Source organism: Scheffersomyces xylosifermentans, assembly GCF_036884685.1.
Source record: "Scheffersomyces xylosifermentans strain CBS 12540 chromosome Unknown RJT20scaffold_5, whole genome shotgun sequence".
NCBI classification, from domain to species: Eukaryota; Fungi; Ascomycota; class Pichiomycetes; order Serinales; family Debaryomycetaceae; genus Scheffersomyces; species Scheffersomyces xylosifermentans.
Genome location: NW_027042943.1, coordinates 431,674 through 451,775, shown reverse-complemented (window position 1 = coordinate 451,775; position 20,102 = coordinate 431,674). Strand labels below are relative to the sequence as shown.

The following is a 20,102-nucleotide window of genomic DNA, read 5'->3' as shown; positions in this document are numbered from 1 at the left end:
GCTGTATGCCATGTATTTTATGTAAAGCCATGTTAGTCAGACGTAGTACTGTATGAGTATTCGACAGGTTTCGTACTTTATGCCCTAAGATGCCCCAGTAAGTCCCATTAAGCCCTTAATATTCCACTCTTCGCCCATATTTGGGGGGACCCTAAGAGTACTGTATGCCCTATGAATAAGCCATCCACTATAAAGCATAAACCGAGTGTAAAGGATTGACATTAGCACTGTGTACGGTATCATACCACACCACTCCAAGAGGTTCTCCACAACGGACCACATCTTGGGAAGTTCATTACCGTATTTTAGCGAATGCAACAAGACTTAGGACGAAGCACATGTAGCAGATGTAACCATTTTCCAGGTAGAGGAATGGCTACTATTGTTTTACTATGAATAGATACATGGTTTCTACGGTAGGAGGATAAGCAGCATACAGTACGATCTATAGATACGTCAAGGTAAGTAAGAATAAGCGTAGAGGTATTCCGAATAAGAAATGGGGAGTTGAGGTGGTACCAGGAATAGGCCGAAGGTGAACAAGAAGGTGGTTCAAGAATTTGGCTTAGGCAGAATATAATAAATGATTAAGGAATATAATAAACCATTAGAGAGAGAAACGCTAGAACACACCCGGTAGCAGCACACTGTAGAACTGGTAATGGTAAAATTGCAAAAACACACCATATCTTAAACAAGATACTGTTGGGAAATATCACAGGTGTAATAGAATAATACTGTGATAGTACATATTATAGGAGTTATACAGTTGTTGACTAGAGTCCGAGTCCTGACCAGAATATGAAATAGCTGTATAATAGCTGCATAATAGCGCTTAACATTAGTCCAATCGTATTATCAATACCACCACTGCCCAACTGTTTCACTGGTTTACTGGCCACTGGTCCACCGTCCCACTGGGTAACTATAAGCTGCAAAGCTGCAAAAAAAATAGTTAGTCTTCGTCTCTCTGTCGCTACGCTAATCTCTCAGTGAGCCCCCCACCCACCCCCACCCTCAGGACTAGCTATGGCTTTGTTTGTAGAAATAATCATTATTTATTTACTAATCCATATTAGAACCATCATATAGTGCCATTCTCCTATAGAGTAGATGATAAGCCTATCGGAAGCACCTAATCTTACTCGCTTACTTTAATTATCAAATTTTGACCTCTCCTATTCGTTTACTTTCCTCATCAAATATCTGACTTCTCTCTCTCACTCCGTTACTTTCCTCATCAAAGGCTGCCACTGGGGGAAAACCCACTCACTGTTCTTGCCCATGGCACCCCACCTCAGAAAACCTTTTCACTGTGATATTCACACACATGCTCTCGCTATTCTTTACGAGTCTCGCTATTTTCTCCCTAGCCGTTCTCTCGTGGCTGGTTTAGCAGCATATTATTTGTAACGTACAATCCATAGATGGGATTTAAATCGTAGATTTAACTTACCGTTGGTTTAACCGTTGGTTTAAACGTTGGCTTATCAATTAAGCATACGGCTAACCTACGACTACTTGACGATTGCCACTTCACTTAAACATACAATAGATAACGCATTACATATTACATATTGCATACTCTATAGATACTCTGCACCCCAGGCACACAACGGTATAATTTCATTCATCACGTAATATATTAAATTACGAGTCTACAACTTACGTATCGACGTAGTCGATGTAGTCGGCGTAGTCTAGATTTGTACCATAGTCTAGATGCATCTTAACCATAGTCTAGCTTACTCCGACGTATTCTAGGTGCATCTCTCCATGGCTCTACATACTCTACAATCACACAACAACATCATAATCAATAACACTCTCACAGTAAAATCCTCACAGGGACTCTCTCACAGTATCGCCCCCAGTGCACCATTAATCTCAAGTACATCACTCAACGGCAGTGCATCACTCAACGCCAGTGCAGTGCAGTGAGTGGTAATAAACGGTACGGTAGGGTACGGTATCTGACGGCATCATAACACACATCTATTACACACACATATATTGACACACCACCACCACTCTCATCCAACCTGCAATCAAAAAAGCAAGCAGTTTCCTACGACTTACCACCTCTCATTCAAATTACCACCCCAAGCAGTTCCACCTTTACGAGTTACAGCCTCTACAACTACGAACAGAGTATGTACCACCCCTACAAACTGCAAACTGTACCACCTCTACGAGTTCCCACCCGGTACTTCTAACCCACCCCTACCACATACCACCCCCACGACTGCAGGTACTTCTAACTTCCAACTTCTGACTTCCAACTTCCAACCCACCGGTACATCCCCCGGTTATCTCTCTCCCCGTCATCTCTTCCCCCGTCATCTCCCCACGATTGTCTCCCCCCGTCCTCCTCTCGCTCACTCCCTCCCACTCCCCCCCTCTCGTTTCTTTTTTCTTTTTCTTGACTCCCTTTCCTGCACCTCTCTCCCTCACTCTCCTGTTTTTTTTTGCATTTCTTTTTTTTTTTCCCGCACTCTCCTCACCAAAGTTCCGGAAAAAATCACAAAAAACCTCACTAATCCAGATTTCATAAAAATTTCAAAAATTCAAACCGTCAAAAACCTTTGGGAGTACCAGTTATAGCTCGTTATATACCCCGAAAAGTGCTGGAAAATCCGCCAGTAGATGCAATAAGTATCCCTCCAGCTTCCCAGTGCAAAAAAAAACCGAAAAAATCCCGTTTCTTGTGGCCATATTCACCGTCTTACAAGTCTTTCCAGTGACTTGAACCAACGTCAATCCAAGGAATCACCGCAGGCCATCCAGTCCGTATCACGTAGAAACGGCGGTTCCAGCAGTAAAAACCGGCTAGAAACAGAGCTGAGATCCGTATCTAATCGTCCACTTCTTTTGACGGCGTTTCCCCAGAAATCCACCGAGAACTGCCTCCCTGAAGCCGATTGTTCATCATCCGGAACCGAACTAACCAACAGTGAAATAACTCTGTTACCTCGATTAAACCCCAAGAAACAGCCCAATTTTCACCATTCAACAAGTGGTAGAACTCCACACCGCCAGCGCCGATACAACCCCGTCAAATCCGCATCAAAAATGACCGTTTCTAAGTCAAGAACTACTCCTTCACCATCAACAAATTCAATTCAATCAATACAATCATCTAACACCATCACCACCGGCTCGAATAAGACGTCGTCAACGGCCCAAGCGCAATCCAAAACCTTCATCGATGTGGCCATAATATCCATTCTTTACAGGATCTTCCAACTCGGAATATCCGTGCTTCTTCACTTGCTTGTACCATCTCCTCATAAGAACTTGAAGATACCAGACGATAACGACTTCTATTTTGCCGATAAAGACACCCAGAAGCCCAGAAAACAGACCGGCTTGGCCTTGTTCCCGTCCATAAGCAATGCCACCATTCAAAACAATCAAAACAACGTCAAAGTCAAGTCAGAATTGGAATCAGAGTCCAAAGAAGTAGCCCAACCTTGTTCTACCGGGTTAACCACGAGATTGCTTCCTTTTAAGAATGCCAAAGGCGAAATAGAATGGGCTTTCACCGACGATATCACTCCAGGAAACGAGTTGGACGTGTTCAAGATGAGCCGTTTCGAACCAGAGCTCAAAGACGGCCAAGACAAGACTTCTTCGTCCTCTCATCAGAAACAAGCCAAGCAAATCGAAGAAAACACCACAAATACCGACGATAACCTCTCTCCAACCATCTCCAACTCGTCCTCCAACAACGAGTCCATTCTATCCAACAATAACAACTCAAAATCGGGTAAAAACCTCAAGTTGAAGAAGGAAGAAGACCACGAAACGACTCCGTTGACTAACCATTCGCTGCCTTTCACTCCAAACGACGAAGACGAGGAAGAAGACTCCAAGAAAGGTGAATTATCGTCCTCTTCGTCTTCTGACAACTTGGCCGATTCAAATGACCTTGAAAACGACGATCTCGACAACGAAGAAGACGACGGAACCGATAAAGTTCACCAGTGTCCTCATTGCGATGCTGTGTTCAAAATCCGAGGCTACTTGACCCGTCACTTGAAGAAACATGCCATTAAGAAGGCCTATTCGTGCCCATTCCACCAGTTCAGTATCTACATCGACGAGAACAACATTACTCACAAATGCCATCCAAACGGAGGCTTTTCTCGTAGAGATACCTACAAAACCCACTTGAAATCGAGACATTTCAAGTATCCAAAGGGAACAAAGACCAAGGATAGAGTCAACTCTCCAGGAACTTGCTCCATGTGCGGAGGATACTTCCCCAACGCTGAAATCTGGTGTGAATTACATGTAGAAGGCGGAGAATGTAAGTTCTTACCCACTGGATTCAAAGGAAAGTCCAGGATCAAGAACAGACTCAAGAAGCAGTTGTCGAAGATGCAACAGAAGAATATGGACTCCACGGAGTTGACCAACTCCATCTTACAGTCTCATTACATGAATGCTGCTGCTGGAGTTAAAGGTTTGACTCCAAATGCTGTGAATAGCATTGCTAATGGTCAAAATGGCCATAATGGACATAACCCGGTGTTGGTTCATGATATAACCAACTCGTACGTGAACACACCGAACTCGGTTCATTCCACGGGAACTCCTGGGCCCATGAGCAACCCAGCACAGCAATATGAGTACCATAACACACAATCTCCCGAGTCTGTGGTCTCTTCTACGTCTCATAACGGTAATACTCATGCTAATAACACTCCTATGTCCAGCAAATCGCCTATTAACTACTCTCAGATCTTGCAAGCACAGGTAGTTCATCAGCAGGCTCAGAACCGTGGTTTCATACCCAAATCGAACGACGGAAGCAGTATGAACGGTAACGGCAGCAATATCAACCATAATAACAGCAATATTGTTAACCATAACGGCAACAGTATCAATAACAATAGCAACTTCGTGCCGCAGTTTGAACAGTTCAACCGTAGCAACACTGCCACGCCGGTGAGACCAGCTGAGGACTACGACGACGACTTCTGCTTGGATATCGACCAGTTGAACACCGCCAGCATGAAGAACTACAACGAGATTGTGAATTATCTCAAGGTTCAGTCTCTGGATTATTACATGCCTCAACAACAACCCCTGCCGGTTCCACAGCCGGTTCCACAGCAGCAGCAGCAGCAGTACCAGCAGCCTTATCACCAGGCCAACGGTCAGCAGCAGGTTCAATACCAACAACAACAGTACCAGCCTCAACAGGCACACCAATCTCACTTCCAGCAGGCCATGTACAACCAAGGCATCTACAATGCCTAGGAGGAGACGTGCTATAGCATTGGTATTTATTCATCTACATGAATTTCTTATTCTATCGGGTTTTTTGGGTATTCATTTTATTAGAGTCTTTTTATAGCTACTTGTTAGTAACTCTTGTGGTCATTGGTAAACGTTTTCTGTAATAAAGATATAAGATATGAAGAGATGGAGTGTAGTGTGGAGGGGCATAGCAATGAGGAGAGGGAGTCTGATGGAAGAGGAAATGGGAAAAGGTATAACGATGACAAGGAAGTGAAGAAGGTATGAAGATGTATATCATATAGAGAAGGTCTGGTCGAGGAGGATCATATAGAGAAGTTCTGGTCAACAAAGATACAGAAACATATCATATAGACAACTTCTGGTCGAGGAAGATAACGATGTATATCATATAGGCAAGTGATACCAGATATATATCATATAGAGAAGCTCTGGTAGAGAAGGATACCAAATATACATGATATAGACAAGTCCTGGTCAGGAAGATACAAACAGTAGATCATGTAGACTCGTTAAGAAAGATACAAGAGATATAACATGTTTGACAAGTCCTCTATTATAGTATTGAAATGAATGAAGATGAACTCCTGTTTGTACTTCTTCGTTGTACTTCTTCCAAGCCAATTGGTGGTTAACATGATGAAAGAAGTAATGGAGAAGCCAGAAGCCAAAGCTGAACTCGTATCTCCATCTTCTTAACATCTGTGTGAATGAAAGAAAGATATGGCCATTACCATCACCATCAGTTACCATGACGTCGTTTGAACCTTTCTGTTAGCTAGTTTAACCAATCCAATCTTGAGTCTCATTTCCAACTAAGAAACAGCGTTAAACATGGATTCCAAGTTTGTAGTTGTAACCTTACTACCACTTGAGGTAGGAGACCTACTCTCTAGGCAAGCAATAATGGGGTTTGTTGGGATGGTGACTTCATGTGCCTCGTAGTCTATGAATGCTGCTTCACTACCATGATTGCTGAACACTCTCCATGGAGTTCCAGTGTTTCAGTCTTTCAGTCCGTTTCAGTCTTTCAGTCTTTCAGTGTTTCAGTCTTTCTCTTTGACTGTTATCGTTGTCATTAAAATCATTAAAGTATCCTCTAGTCATGTCTCCCTCTCTCTCTATCCAAAGATATCATCTATAGCACTCTTTGCTTTCTTTGACTTCCCAGACTTCCCAGACTTCTCCTTCTTCTCCTTCTTCTTCTTTGTCTTCTTCTTGGAGTCGCCAAAGATATCGTCTATAGAAGTGGTAGGTCCTATTGCTGAGGAGTAAGCCTTTGAAGTTGAAAAAGTTGAAGAAGTCAAAGAAGACTCTTCCTTTAATGTGGAAGCAGCAGCAGTAGAAGTCAAAAGAGCAGCAGCAGAACCACCAGTAGCAGTATCACCAGAACTAGTAGCAGCACCAACGGTAGCAATAGAAGAATAAGAAGACGAAGAATGATTTACCCCCTCCCCTTCTCTCGATATCCTCTGTTTCTTCTTGAGCTTCTTCTTCATTCCAGTACCTTCTACCTTCTCCTTGTCATCGTCTTCAATTGTTCTCTTCCTCGTCACCTCTGTCTCTATCACCTCCTCGAATTCAATAACTTCTCCCAAGTCATCACCGGTATCGATAGCCTGCTGTACCAGCTTGCTTGCTTTTTGAACTTGAACCGTATTTGTCACCTTCAATACGTCTTTCACCCCAGTAATACCAACTAAGATCTCATGTAGCTTTGCCAAATTACCCACTAGTGTCAACCCCAAGTTTATAAACTGCCCAAGAGCAATTATCCCATTGAACTCGTAGTATGCTTTGGTAAACACCTTTCTCTTCACCAAGTACCCAACAATATCCACTATCTGCTGTTGTTTGTGCTTCTTGGTCTCTGTAGACTTGATCCTGCCAATGTCTATAGACAACTTGACGATCTTTCGTACTTGCCGATGGAGAATATTGAGATATTTCCACCAGACAGTTATTCGATGTTGGTTACGGCCTCTATGGTAAAGAAGATGGAGGATATTATACTCCGTTGTAAGAAGTTCAGTCTGGGACTGGGTGATGAGTTCAGTCATTGTTGTGAGTTGAGTTCAAGGGTATTGTAATGATTCTAGAATGATTCTAGAGTTATGTTGGCTGGTTTGGACTTGAATATCTTGTCACCAAAAGGAAAGATACGATAATAGCAATCGTTGATGAATTCCCGTTATTGAAATGGTTATTTCGTTGTTGAAATGGTTATTGAATTCGTATTTGAATTTTGTAACTCGTATTGAATTCGTGGTTCGTGTTGAGAACGTGTTTAGAATAGAATTCGTAATTCTTATGGAATTCGTGATTCGTGGGGTTATAGTCTTAAAGTAGTCCAATTGAAGTATTAATACCACCAAGCACAAGTTTTCCTGTTAGTTTAGCTTTAAGCACCTTCTACCGCTGTCAAAATTGAATATTCAAAATAACCAGATCAATGAGTCAAATGAGTGAAAGGAATGTGCCAACTGAATGAATCCTAAAGTAATTGTTATATTAGGAATTATCTCAGTTATAACAAACCTTATCAATACTATTAAATATCAATATAATTCACCAAAACACCCCAATTTTCTCCTTTCAAATCACACTATTTCACTAGATTCACCCTAAGAATACCAAAAACACCCCAATTTATATCTCCTTTACCACTTTTTTCACCTAGAATTACTCAACTATCAATCAAACCCCAAATTCGTACTCTTCTCCAATTCAATACTAACAAAATATAACTATTACAGTCCCTGAAAAATCGGCAATTCTGCTCCGTTTTTCCCAAACTAAATTCACAGCCCTTACCTGCTCCCCTTTTCTCCCGAGGAACCCACTTCCAATAATCTCTATCTCTTTCCCTTCCCCAGAAATATCCCCATATTCACCATTCATCACCTCATCTCCAAAACCTATACCGATGGGGTCGTGTGCCGGCGATTTTTCACTTTCCAAATTTTTTGATTTCAGTTGTCATTTGATGGTTTAACCACGGTTTATGGTACCAAGAGTGGGAGAAAATCGGATCTTTCTGCTTGTAGCGCCTGCCAGAAACATCCCATGTCCGCCAGCGAAGAGGTTGTGGCAAAAGCCCGTGCTTTATTGCAGTCTTCCCAGGCTGATAAGGCATTGGAGCTCCTTGCTCCACAGTACGAAACGAATGGGGAAAACGTTATCTTTCTCCAGATCTTCGGAGAAACACTCTTGGAGAATAACCAGCTAGAAGACGCCTATAATGTTCTAGTCAAGGCATGCGAGTTGGACCCTCAAGCAGAACAGGTTTCTGGAACGGAGAAATTCTTCTACTTCGGACAGATTGTAGGAGGACAAGACGGTATCAATGCTTTAGACATTGGATTACAGAGATTACAGTACCAGCTACAACTCCTTGAAGGAGAGCAAGGTGAGCAGGACGCTGCCTTGGTGGAATTGGCCAAGTTGTACACCACGAAACAGCAATTGAGAACGTATCTTATCAAGAAATTGAACCAGGGCATATTTGCCAAGATCGAGATCTGGATGACCGACTTGTGTATGGAAGAAGAAGCAGAGCAGCAATGTAATGATCTCATTGATTTCTCGTTGTCTTTGGATCCCCAGAACCCAGAAGCGTTGTCGTTGTTGGCATCGATTAGAATTTCACAGCAGCGTAACGACGAAGCCAAGGAATCGTTATTGAAATCATGGGAGTTGTTCAAGGAGAAGAAGACAAAGTTGGAAGATGCTGCCAATGAGCTCCAGAATGGGGCTTCAGAAGATGAGGAGAAGGACTCTTTTGAGGTAGGTTTGGAGTATGTAGAGTTGATCCAGCCATTATCGACTCTTGCCAGATTTGCTATTGAATTGGAACTTTACGATACTGCTATAACCATTGCCTCGAATACCCAGGATATCAACGACAGTATCTTGGAATCTTACTACTACGAAGCGTTAGCCAACTTGTTCAATGCTAAGAAGATCTACTTTGCCGAAACTGGAAACAAAAACCAAGAAGAAGACTATAGAGACATAGAAACCAAAGTTCTTCTGAAGTCTAAAAACACCCAAATCCAATCATTGTTGGCTGAAGCAAGAAGCTCGTTGACTCAAGGTTTCAAGGTTATCAACAGCGAAGCAGTAGAAGATGCTGATCCCGGTTTGGTTGAGCAAGTTCAAGAGTTATTGACTGAATTGGGAGGTCCAGTGATGAGCGAGTTGATGCCTCCGAGAAGAAACGACGGTGAAGAAGAAGGTTGGGAGGATGAAATTGAGAGTGAAGATGAGGATTAGGACCGTTTGAAGGTACTACTACAAGTACTACTACTTCAACTCCATCCACCACTAGTACTACTACTACAGCTGTTTCTGAATCCATTTGCCAAAGAAAGAAAACCATAATTTGTACATTAATTTTTATAGAAACATCGTTTCGTCATAGACTCTTCTAATTATACAATAATAAAAGTGTGAAGGTTCGGTGAAATACAAGCCGATATTGTGATAGAATTGAAGTAGAATAGCATGTAGTCGGAGTAAAACCCAGCTCGAACTACATGGCTAGCCCTTTAGTCCCCGTAAAATAAACCCAAAAGCTGTACTGAGCTTAATTTGTTAAATGTATCTATATTTGATAGGATGATTGTTTCACAGTTTCGTTATCGTGATATCATTGATTTGACTTGAAACAGCTACTTCAACAAGTTGATCACATTTGGAACGTCCTTGAAGAAGTCGTTGTTGAAGATATCGATTTGCATCGACTCGAAGTATTGATCGTATTGGTTGGCATCGCTGGAATTCATGGAAGTTGGACTGAAAGACGAGTCCGTAGCCATGTAAGGAGTAGCTATGCCATGAACTCCGTTGGTAGAAGCTATATAAGCATTCAATTCCGCCAGAGTCTGTGCTGGAGGCTGAAGCATGTTCTTGATAGAAGGAATAGCTTCAGATTTCGGCACTGGGCTCGAAACAAGCCCGTTGCTGGTGCCATTTTGAGCAGATGAACTACTGGTGACTTCTCCAATTGAAGGCCATTCTGGATTGTGATCTGCTTTGAACTTCTTGAGATTGGCATTATGACCATGCTTGTGGCTTGTTCCAACTCCGTGGCTTTTGGCCCGTCTCTTCTTGGTCTTGGCCTTGGTATTCAAAGTATCAGCAAAGTCTCTGGTAAGCCTACAGATCTCGTCTACAACCCACCAAGTACTCAGGAACTTCTCCAATTCGTTGATATAGTCCTCGAAAGCGAATGGATCCTGGTATTGCTTGTATTCCTCATATTCTCCGTCCTTTAAGCACATTCTAGCCTTTTTCTTAAGTGCTACAGCCATGGCTAACGACATACACCATGGAATCATGGGAATGTTGATAACAAACTCGTCTTTCATCTGAACAAGATACCACAAGATGTTCAGAGAAGCTCGGAGTGCTACGGCTTCGGGGATATGATTGGGAATCTGTGGGTTATCGTACTTGGCCTTCTGAGAAGCAAGAATAACCACGTTGTTCACAACTCTGGTTATAAAATGAATGGTGTTACCTACATAGTCCGTAAATGGAGTATCAGACACTCTACTGCCTACGGAATACATAGTATCATAGGTGATTCTGTTCCGACCCCGTTCCTTTTCACAGAGCTCGAATTCTATGCGCTGGAACTCATCTGTATCAAACATCTTGTAACGAACCATGTTGTTATTCAAGTTGTTTGTTCCAATGACGTTATTGTTGTTGAAAGGCTGGAAAATGGCAAAGAACATGTTCTCCAACGACCGGGCAAGTTGGACCATTTTCAAGAGGTTGATATTGTGGTAAGGCAAGTCGACATTAAAGTCTTCTTGACGAATGAAAACGGGCCTGGCATTGACAAGACCATTGAAACGGTCAAAAATGTAACAACACCACCAGAGATCAGTGGAATATTCCACTTTAGAAGCATCTGCATTCAATGAGAGTCGTTTCATATGAATACCAATAGAAGTAGCCAAGTTTATAGCATCTGTTAAGTCATGGGAGCTCTTTTCGCAGCCTAATTTGTCATAATTAAAATGAAGAGACAATACCAACAGAACAACGAGTCTAGTGAACTTGTCTTCGTCTCCCAATTGAGGTAAGATGAGGATGATTTGCCTGATCTTGTATTCAAGTTCAGTCATAAATGCAATAAGATCTTCTTGGAATTGTTCTTGTGTCATGGAAGTCATTTGGTGGCCATGTCGATACTCGGAGCCCTTGAGGAACACTCTTTTCAAGATAGACTCTGCCATTTTATCTCTGGCAATGGCAAGAACCACCACGTAAATCATGACATTTTGTGCCTTGTTGTTATGGAAGTCATCCCAGAAACCCTTCTCGTGAACCAAGGGGAAGATGGAGTTAAGTTTGTAGAAATAGAGTTCGATTAACTGACGGGTGTCGTCCGCATCGAAAGGATATGCTGGACCGGCCAACGTGAATGCATTAATGGAGAGAAGGAAGTTGTAGATGCTCTCGTTACGAATATAGAACTCCTTATAGGTTCCAGTCCCGAAATTCCGAAGCTTGAATGGCTTTTTCTCTACTCCTTCCTTGGTTCCCTCGTCATCTTCTCTTGTTTTAACGTAAACTCCTGATTCGTGCCAGATTGTTTGGTCGTCCGACATGGCGATGATCACTTTCGGGTGGCCATGGAAGAGATACTGGTAGTTTGAACCCAGATCTTGCCCTGCCACATTGAAATTGTATGTCTGTTTTAAGTACTGGGGAGTGATTCTCTTCATATCCATTCGTTTTTGAGCGGAAGAAAAGGCGTTTTGAGACACTCTGGCCGGGCGGGCGCTGGACACCATCAACTCCGGTAAACTGGCCGCCTTTGGTATATTATAAGCCGCTTCTTCGTTGATATATTGTTGATGGTTGGTGATATTTTGCAGCTGTGGCTGAAACAGCTCTTCTGACGACTCTGCCAGAGAGCTATTTTCCGTGGTTCCCGGTTCGATTCTGGGCACAGACGAAAGACCGTTTGTGGAGCGCACCGACGACAATTCATTGGTGGGATTTGGGGTGATTAGCATGGATTGTTGCGGCTGGGAGGGTTCGGAGGGCCTTCTGGCACCGGGCTTAATCAAGCTACACTCCCATTTGTGCTTTCTACAATTCAGACACCCCACGGACTCATAGTCAGTAGAGGTAATCTCGCATTTAACTCTCTTGACACGGCAATTTTGACAACATTTGAACGTCCGCTTGCGAGTTTTGTAGTTGGAGTCGAACGCCGGAAACACAAACATGGTGTTCGAGTAACGGCTGGGGTTTCAGACTTGTTAACACGGCTAAAACTATGCATTCCATGATGTATACTACCTCTTTGGAAGGAATCCATATTCATTATATAGCAAAGGATTTTTCACAGCACACGGAGTTCCTAATCGGGATAGAAAATTATTTTTCCATGGATGTGCAGCGCACGCACGACTGATGTCGGGGCAATGTCGCAGACAGAAAGGTAAAAGAAAAGTTGCACCGACCAGTTGCACAGACAGCGGAGGCAGCAGCAGCAGTAGCGGGCAGCCAGATGTCAAAATAAAATGGTGAAGGAAAATGGACCGGGAAAACCACACAACTAATTCTTTTGCCATCGGACAAGAGTGGATTTTTTTTGTCGTACCTGGCAATCGAGTTCGCTATTGTCCTGCCTTCTGCTAACTGGCAATGTGGGCCCTGGCTTGAGCCCCTGGTTCCAGCTCTTTCTGTTGTCTTATTTTCTCATCGTATGTGTCTGCTAGGAAACACTCCCATTAAGTGTCCTGCTTATAACCAGGTAATCTGCCGAATGGTGAGATCCAAGTCAATATTTTCTAATAATATATTGCGGGTGGTGCGTATGTCGCGCCCTCCTATTCGCAGAACATGCATTAAATTTTGGGGTTTTGGTTGGGGAACACGGACCCGTTTCCTCATTGGGAAGCGTCTCCGCATGCGATTTTTCCATATTATTTACCATCCACTGCTATTTCGGTATATGGTGAAGACGGCTTCCAATCGGGGAAGTAGTGATATATTAATTGAGGTACCATTGTTAATCGTACCAGAGGAGAACAGTGGAGGGGGAGCAGGATGAAACGGGAGTGGCATGAGATGCAGATCTGAAAGGTTATTACGGTTGTGTCGTCCATCGCTAAAAAAACGGCCTGGATCACTCCAAAATGTCTTAAGGAATGGACCTTCTGCCCTGCGGTTTTGACCCCAAGAGAGGGGATCCAGTCAACGGATAGGACGACGAGGATGGGGCAGTTTTGGGACACCTTTTCCTTTTCACCGTCTATGGTCCGTATTATGTGGCTAAATACGAGACACAATGGACTCGGTAACTGTCTTCCACTTGGGTGTGTGCCGTCCCTAACAATGGCCCAGAAGACTCACACTCACACTAAAAGAGGGACTCCTCCTCCTCTTCTGCTTCTCCTCCAAAAGTACGAAGTGCAACATCGGGTCAAGTAGCTATTCCATTACATATTACTAAAATGAAAATTACTAAAGCGACACAGAGTTAGTCATTACAGTGTCTGCCGAGGTAAAACGGGCTAATTTACTGATTCCATCCAGGCTTTTTAATCCGAGACTGGTGATAGTCAAACAATGAATGACGGTACAGAATACAGAATACAGAATATAGAATATAGAGAAACATAAAATTTGCAATATAATCCCATTTTGCCATTTCTTCATTGCCATTACCATCACTTGCGCACACAGCTAAAATCAACGGACCACCAACCACCAACCACACCACTCTCAGGGTAGACATTGAATTCGACGTTTCTTCTTCTAAACGTATAAACCCATTAATCGTACATATACATTTACACATACAAACACCATAACATAATGTAATGTAACATATCCCACACATAACGCATGGAGTACTTGGCATTCACATATCACATTATATCACATATCATATCACATATCACATTTCCTTTTTCCCAACGCTAACCGTCCCAACTCTAATCTTCTTCTTCTTCTTCTTCTTCTTCTTCTTCTTCTTCTTCTTCTTCTTCTTCTTCTTCTTCTTCTTCTTCTTCTTCTTCTTCTTCTTCTTCTTCTTCTTCTTCTTCTTCTCCTCTTTCTTCTTCCACCTGTCATTGTCTTCCCTTCCTTCTCTTCCGTAGAGTAGCCTCCTCCTTATTCATTATTATTCACAGTGGTAATGTACCACAGTTCCATATATGTATCACCTACATGAGGTTATTCCTTCTTTCGTGGGTCTCCCCACTTCACCCCACCACTGGTGCTGCAAACTAAGCCTGGCAACAGCTGACCTGCAGACAGCTTCGGTGACACTTACGAATTGGGCGGTTTTTTGGAGTTTTTTTCTGTTTTTAGGCTTGGGTATTTTTTTGGCGGTTTTAGTGGTCCTTGGTGCTTTCCAATAAAGTCCTAAAAAATTATATTAAATAAGTTGTTCGTGTCATGTACTGCATATACTCTAAATGTCTCCCATCACAGGAAAAATTATAGTCGTGCACATACCGAATATCTAGTATAATGAAATATTTCAGGTTATCAATATTTAAGTCGTTTTAAGGGCTTTGGACATAGATAGAGTTGGGTAAAAATTGGATAATATAGTTTATTCGAGTGCTTGAAAGGAAGAAAGAATAAAGTTTCAAGAAATCCCTGATTTTTGCCGTTATTTTCTTGTTAATTTCTTGTTATTTCTCGTGTTATTTAGTAAATTGCTTGCTAATTGTGAATTCCTAACGTTTACTAAACCTTACTAGAATTCTTAAACAGGAGTAATTTTTTTGTAATTAAATTTGCAGCCACCATGACGACAAACCACAGGCCGACGCTAGAAAGCAAAAGAGGTAAAGTCCAAGCCATAGGAGATACAATTGCCCACGCTAGAGCATTGCCCCAGCAAACGAAACTCAAGTATAGACAAGATGTTCCAGATGGCAAGAACATTGATTATAAGACAGGAAAGAAGGCTGTAGAAGAGTTAAAAAGAGAACTCTTAGCAAGCGAAGAGAGTCTGGTTGAAGGTTCCAAAAGAAGATTTCAAGTAGAACAGGAGGAAAGCATAAAATTCCAAGAGAACAAGAGAATACGGCTGCAAAAAGAAGTAGATGAAGAGACTTCAGAAATACAATCTAAGAATAAAGACCATTCGGAGGAAGATGAAGTAGTTAATGATGAGGAGGAAGGTGACGAAGATGATGATGATAATGATGATAATGATGAAGATGAAGATGAAGATGACGAGGGCTCTGAGGAGGAATCCGATATAGACTCCGAAGAAGAAACGAAACAGCTTCTAGCAGAATTGGCCAAAATCAAACAAGAACGACAAGCTGAAAAGGACAAGGTAGAGCAAGAAGAAAGGAAAAAGAAAGCACTTTCCTCGAACCCGTTGGTACAAGTGAAAGACGCAGAGTCATCAAACGAGGAAACGAATGGATTTAAGGCGAAAAAGAGCTGGAGAAGCACTACAGCTTTCAGCAATAAACCCAACAAAGCCAAGACGGATGAGGAATCTTATACCAACGATACTCTCAAATCAGACTACCATCAGAAGTTTCTCTCCAAATACGTCAGATGAGAGGTAATAGATAGAATACAACATGTAACGATAATGATAACTGTAATGTATTGCTTTATATACTAAATTGCAAATATACTAATAATACTGGGGTAGAAAGGGGGATTAAATAAAATGAAAGCCAGTTAGATACAACTTAACTGGATCTTGTAGGGAACCCATATAGTTTCGACATAGCAAAAGGACTAGATAAGTTGATGAGATAACACAAATTCTAAAGGAGGTAAGGCACTTAGCTCAAATCCTCAACTTGACTTAATCTGTTTTCAAGGTTTGCAATATCTTCTTTGAGACTGGCCTCTTCGACGGTCTTCACAAGTTCCTTGGTGCACTTAGCGATATCAAAGGAAATACCAGCCAAACGCTGTTTGAAGTTCTTGTCAGCAAATTGCAGATCGCTCTTCTCAGCATTAGGCTTACATAAAATGCTCATACGGTGATGGCAGTCTTCCAAACTCTTGACGACCCAACTACCGTGTTCCTTCAACTGTGCATTACGGGTCTGGTTCATGGAGGTGTTAGTAGCCTCAGTCATTTGAGAAATGACAATGGTAATTGCCTTGGACTTCTCACGTAAGTCTCCTCTGGTTGCATTTGGCTTCTTGATAGCTGAAAGCAATGATTGGATAGTAGAAATAACTTGAACCGTCTGGTGCTCTAAGTAGAGCAAGACTTGTGTCAATGTATTATCTGGATCTTCAATGTTGAATAAATCAACATTAAATGTGGCAGCAGCCATTGATTTACGGTATTCCTGTCTCTGTCTAGCCTCACTTCTCGTTGAGTCCTCTTCACTGAAGTCTGACTCAGAGTTGTTCTTGACATCATCCAGGTATGTAACACCCTTTGTCACTGGTGCTTGTTTAGGTGTGACATCAGCTGCCGGTATGTGGGCTTCAGACACGGTTTTATTAGATGAATGGATGGAACGTGGAGAAGGTGGGGCGTTAACGTTCTGAACGGTTTCCTCAGAGGCAGTCGATGGAATATCTCCTTCGGTTTCAGTTGTGGATCCCTGAGAAGTCAATCTGTTTCTGAAAGACTGGAAGAATCCTGCCTTGTCGCCCTTCAGTGGTGAGACATCGCTGTCAAGATTATCTTCATCTTCGAGCTCTCTTGATGGAGTAGTTTCAGCTGTAGAAGTTGAGTCTCTGTCTCCAACTTCGGTCTTTTCGTTCTCAGAAATTCCTTCTTCTGAGATATTCGTGTCATCCTGAATAGTGGTTTTGTTGTCATTATCGGAGACTAATCTGTCACGGAGAGTCTGGAAAAGACCCTTTCTAACAGATCCCGTGCTGCTGCCAAGAGGTACGGCCTTCTCAGTCAGTATGGGCTTTTCAGCTACTGGTGAGTCGAATGGACCAGAGAGTTCCTTCTTGTCAGTTTGGCGGAATGGGCTCTCGGTATCCAGATCAAATGAGAACTTTCTAGATTTTACACCCAACTTGTACTTTGGTGGTTCTTCTGCTGGGCTCTCAAAGTGTTTCACCTTGTCAAGTATATTCTTTTGTGGTGTTGCACGATTAGGAGAGTTTTTAGGAGACAGATCGGAACTTTCACCATTGCGTTGCTGTTCAAACTTTGATGTCAACTCCGAAATGTGAGCTCCTCTAGGGCTACCCATCGTAGGAGTCGACTTAGCTTCATTACCGGTGGACTTGGTAGATCCATCTCTGTCGAGTGACCTATTGCTTACATCTTGAGATGCTGTGGACGTTCTGGCACTTGTTGGCTTGCTGGTGGTTGTGGCTATAACTGCATTAGGAATGAGGGACTTGAATGATCTTGTACGCCTCTGTGTAGATGGTAAGATCTCTTCTGTTTCTTCTTTTTTAGAATCTTCCGATGCCTTTGAGTCAGTATCAGAACCATTTGGACCTAAGCTGTTTTGAACTTCACGCAACTTATTAGCCATTCTCAATGGACGAGCACCAAATTCTTTCGTGACAGTTCTCGACACTTCAGGAGTAGTTGGTTCTATAGCTCTGGACTCAGAAGAGTGTTCTCTTAACTTTACAGACAGTACCAAATCACACAATCCGAATCCGATTTCACCAACTGCACGCTCGACCACCACTCTTGGGAATATATTTGGATAGATGGCAAAATATCTTGTAGAAGTGAGGGCATGGCTGACACTTTCTCTGAGCACAACAGAGAATTCATTGCTGTTAAGTTGCTGGTTGTCACCTTGACTGGCAACTTCATTAGCTATTATAGAAAGCTTAGAAATTTTATCGAAAAGAGTGTCGGAATCCACGTCAGCACTGTTGAGAGAAAGAAGGAACGACTCGATCAAGGATTGTAAGTCTGCAACAAGCTTCATAGAAATGAGGCCATGTGGAGCAACAAGCGAAGAAAGCGAATCATTAGAAAGAGCTTTTGATGCCATATCCTTGGAGATGGTGTTGGAGCGGGCGTCCTCAAACTTCTTTTGCCAGCGGGTGAGCTCAGCTTTAAGAGCAGCAGTAGTATTAGCAGTTGAATTGGAATCTGGCTTTGAGTCCAAAGCAGACAACTTGTCAAAGAAAGCATCAATCTCTTTATTTCTCGAAGGAGCAATGGATCCAGATGCAGCGGCGACTGAAGCTATTGTTCCCTTTGGAGAGTTTCCTATGCCATTGATTTCCCTGTTATTTATAGCATTGGCGAGACCGGTATTCACCTTTTTAGGAGAAGTTCCTGCTTCCTTGGTAACGGTTGACTTCAATGATTGATTTTCCAAACGTAAAGCAGCATTGGCAGACTTCAATTTGGCGATTTCTTCTTCATAGTTCGAGCTATTATCAGCCTTTTCTCTTTCTTTCTCCAATGATCTTGCTTTTTCTTTTTCAGCATTCCATGCTTTCTTTTCTTCGCTCAATACTTCAAGCTCGTCACTGAGTGATCTGTTCTGACCACTCAATGACTCGTAGTCACTGACAAGGAGTCTGTGCTTTTCATCTATATCTTTGTGTTTTCCCTCAACAGTAGCAAGCTTAGAGGTGAGTTCAGCAATGGTGTTCTTCAATTGGTTGTTTTCAGCAGTCATTTGCTCAAGCTTTTGCTGGAAATGGTCGTGTTGAGGCTGTTCTTGTGTGTGGCTGATGTTATTGTTATGGTTGTTGTTATTGATTTCTCTTGTGTTATCTACTAAACCGCTGGAGTTCTTTCTTTCCTTTTTAGGCCCCTTTTCAACATCATCTTCATCCTCTTCTTCGTCACTAGACCATATCAAATTGGCTTTGGTAGGCACAACGGTCTTGGACTGAATACCTATGCTGTGGTTGGTAGAGTTGCCGTTTGGAACTGTACCATTGACGCTAGTATCATTATGCAGAAGAACGCTCTTTTCAATATCCTCATATTCCTCTTCCTCGTCGTCTTCTCTGTGTCGAGCCAAGCTATCGTGGAGACCTCTAGAGTGACTCTTTTCGGACATTGTTGATCTGTCGGTTTGGTGGACGGAGCCGTTAGAAGTGCTTGCCGTTGATGCTTTCTTTTGAAGCGTGTGGAAGCCGTTGCTGTGATTATTACTACTAGGATTATTATTATTATTATTCAGATGCAGACTCTGCTGGCTGTGGTGGGCAGTACCATTTGAACTCTGTCTGTTTTGATTTGGCGTCTGTTCAATGTGAAGCTCTCTTCTCTCGATTTCAAACAGAATATCAGAAACCAAGTCTTTAAACCTTGTTTGCGGTAACGACGCCAACTTTTGACGTGCCTGGTTTCTCTTGGGGTGGAAAGTCAGCTTGGGTAACAAGTGGTCTGGTTCTCCTCTGGACTCGTCGATCCGTCTCTTCAATTCATCATAAACATCGGTACTTAACTCCTTGAACTGCGCCGACGACAACTTCAAGAGCTTCTCGCGGGCTCTGGCGGCTCGTGTGGAGTTGGACTTGCCCCGGACGCTCAGGTCATCCGAGATATCAAGGAACTGCTTCAACACCTTGTAGTGGTGGACCAAGTCCTTTTCGCTCATGTTGGACACGGTGATTTGCAGTCGATAAAGTCGGTTTCTGGAGGAAACTGGCTGGGTAAAAGCTGGGGTTTGCTGCCGGTGTGATTCTCGACTTGGCGCCACTCGGATGGATGTTAACTTGATGCTGGTTAGCAAAGGAATCAACAGTATAAAACAAGTTGAAATCGATTTCTTTTACAACAAAAAGTTTACAGCGGTTAACTGGGGTCGTGGGGGAACCGGGATTTGGGATTGGCAAAACAGAGAAGAAAAAAATAAAATCGGAGGAGCGTCGAGACGCGTTGCGACGATTTCCCGTTAGAG

The 20,102-nt window shown here is 42.6% G+C and overlaps 6 protein-coding genes across 6 annotated transcripts; 3 read left to right on the top strand and 3 right to left on the bottom strand. All coding sequences in view use genetic code 12, as the record gives it.

The window, feature by feature from the left end:
• Nucleotides 1–2,838: 2,838 nt before the first annotated feature.
• STP2 (Stp2p) lies at nucleotides 2,839–5,316 on the top strand. The gene has a single exon (XM_064920298.1). It carries the CDS (start codon nucleotides 3,073–3,075, stop codon nucleotides 5,266–5,268), a length of 2,196 nt encoding a protein of 731 aa, XP_064773580.1. The 5' UTR covers nucleotides 2,839–3,072; the 3' UTR covers nucleotides 5,269–5,316.
• Nucleotides 5,317–6,389: 1,073 nt separating this feature from the next.
• Nucleotides 6,390–7,328, bottom strand: RMP1 (Rmp1p; the record flags this gene model as incomplete). Its single annotated transcript, XM_064919679.1, has 1 exon — nucleotides 6,390–7,328. One exon carries the CDS (start codon nucleotides 7,326–7,328, stop codon nucleotides 6,390–6,392), a length of 939 nt encoding a protein of 312 aa, XP_064773579.1.
• Nucleotides 7,329–8,218: 890 nt separating this feature from the next.
• On the top strand, nucleotides 8,219–9,693 carry RJT20DRAFT_128749 (uncharacterized protein). The gene has a single exon (XM_064917339.1). The coding sequence runs from the start codon at nucleotides 8,335–8,337 to the stop codon at nucleotides 9,541–9,543; it is 1,209 nt and encodes a 402-aa protein (XP_064773578.1). The 5' UTR covers nucleotides 8,219–8,334; the 3' UTR covers nucleotides 9,544–9,693.
• Nucleotides 9,694–12,561, bottom strand: RJT20DRAFT_128748 (uncharacterized protein). The gene has a single exon (XM_064917338.1). The coding sequence runs from the start codon at nucleotides 12,519–12,521 to the stop codon at nucleotides 9,942–9,944; it is 2,580 nt and encodes an 859-aa protein (XP_064773577.1). The 5' UTR covers nucleotides 12,522–12,561; the 3' UTR covers nucleotides 9,694–9,941.
• A 2,281-nt stretch (nucleotides 12,562–14,842) lies between these two features.
• On the top strand, nucleotides 14,843–15,886 carry RJT20DRAFT_128745 (U2-type spliceosomal complex subunit). Its single transcript, XM_064917337.1, has one exon. The coding sequence runs from the start codon at nucleotides 15,062–15,064 to the stop codon at nucleotides 15,833–15,835; it is 774 nt and encodes a 257-aa protein (XP_064773576.1). The 5' UTR covers nucleotides 14,843–15,061; the 3' UTR covers nucleotides 15,836–15,886.
• On the bottom strand, nucleotides 15,887–19,973 carry SPA2 (Spa2p). The gene has a single exon (XM_064919113.1). The coding sequence runs from the start codon at nucleotides 19,797–19,799 to the stop codon at nucleotides 16,068–16,070; it is 3,732 nt and encodes a 1,243-aa protein (XP_064773575.1). The 5' UTR covers nucleotides 19,800–19,973; the 3' UTR covers nucleotides 15,887–16,067.
• Nucleotides 19,974–20,102: the final 129 nt, after the last annotated feature.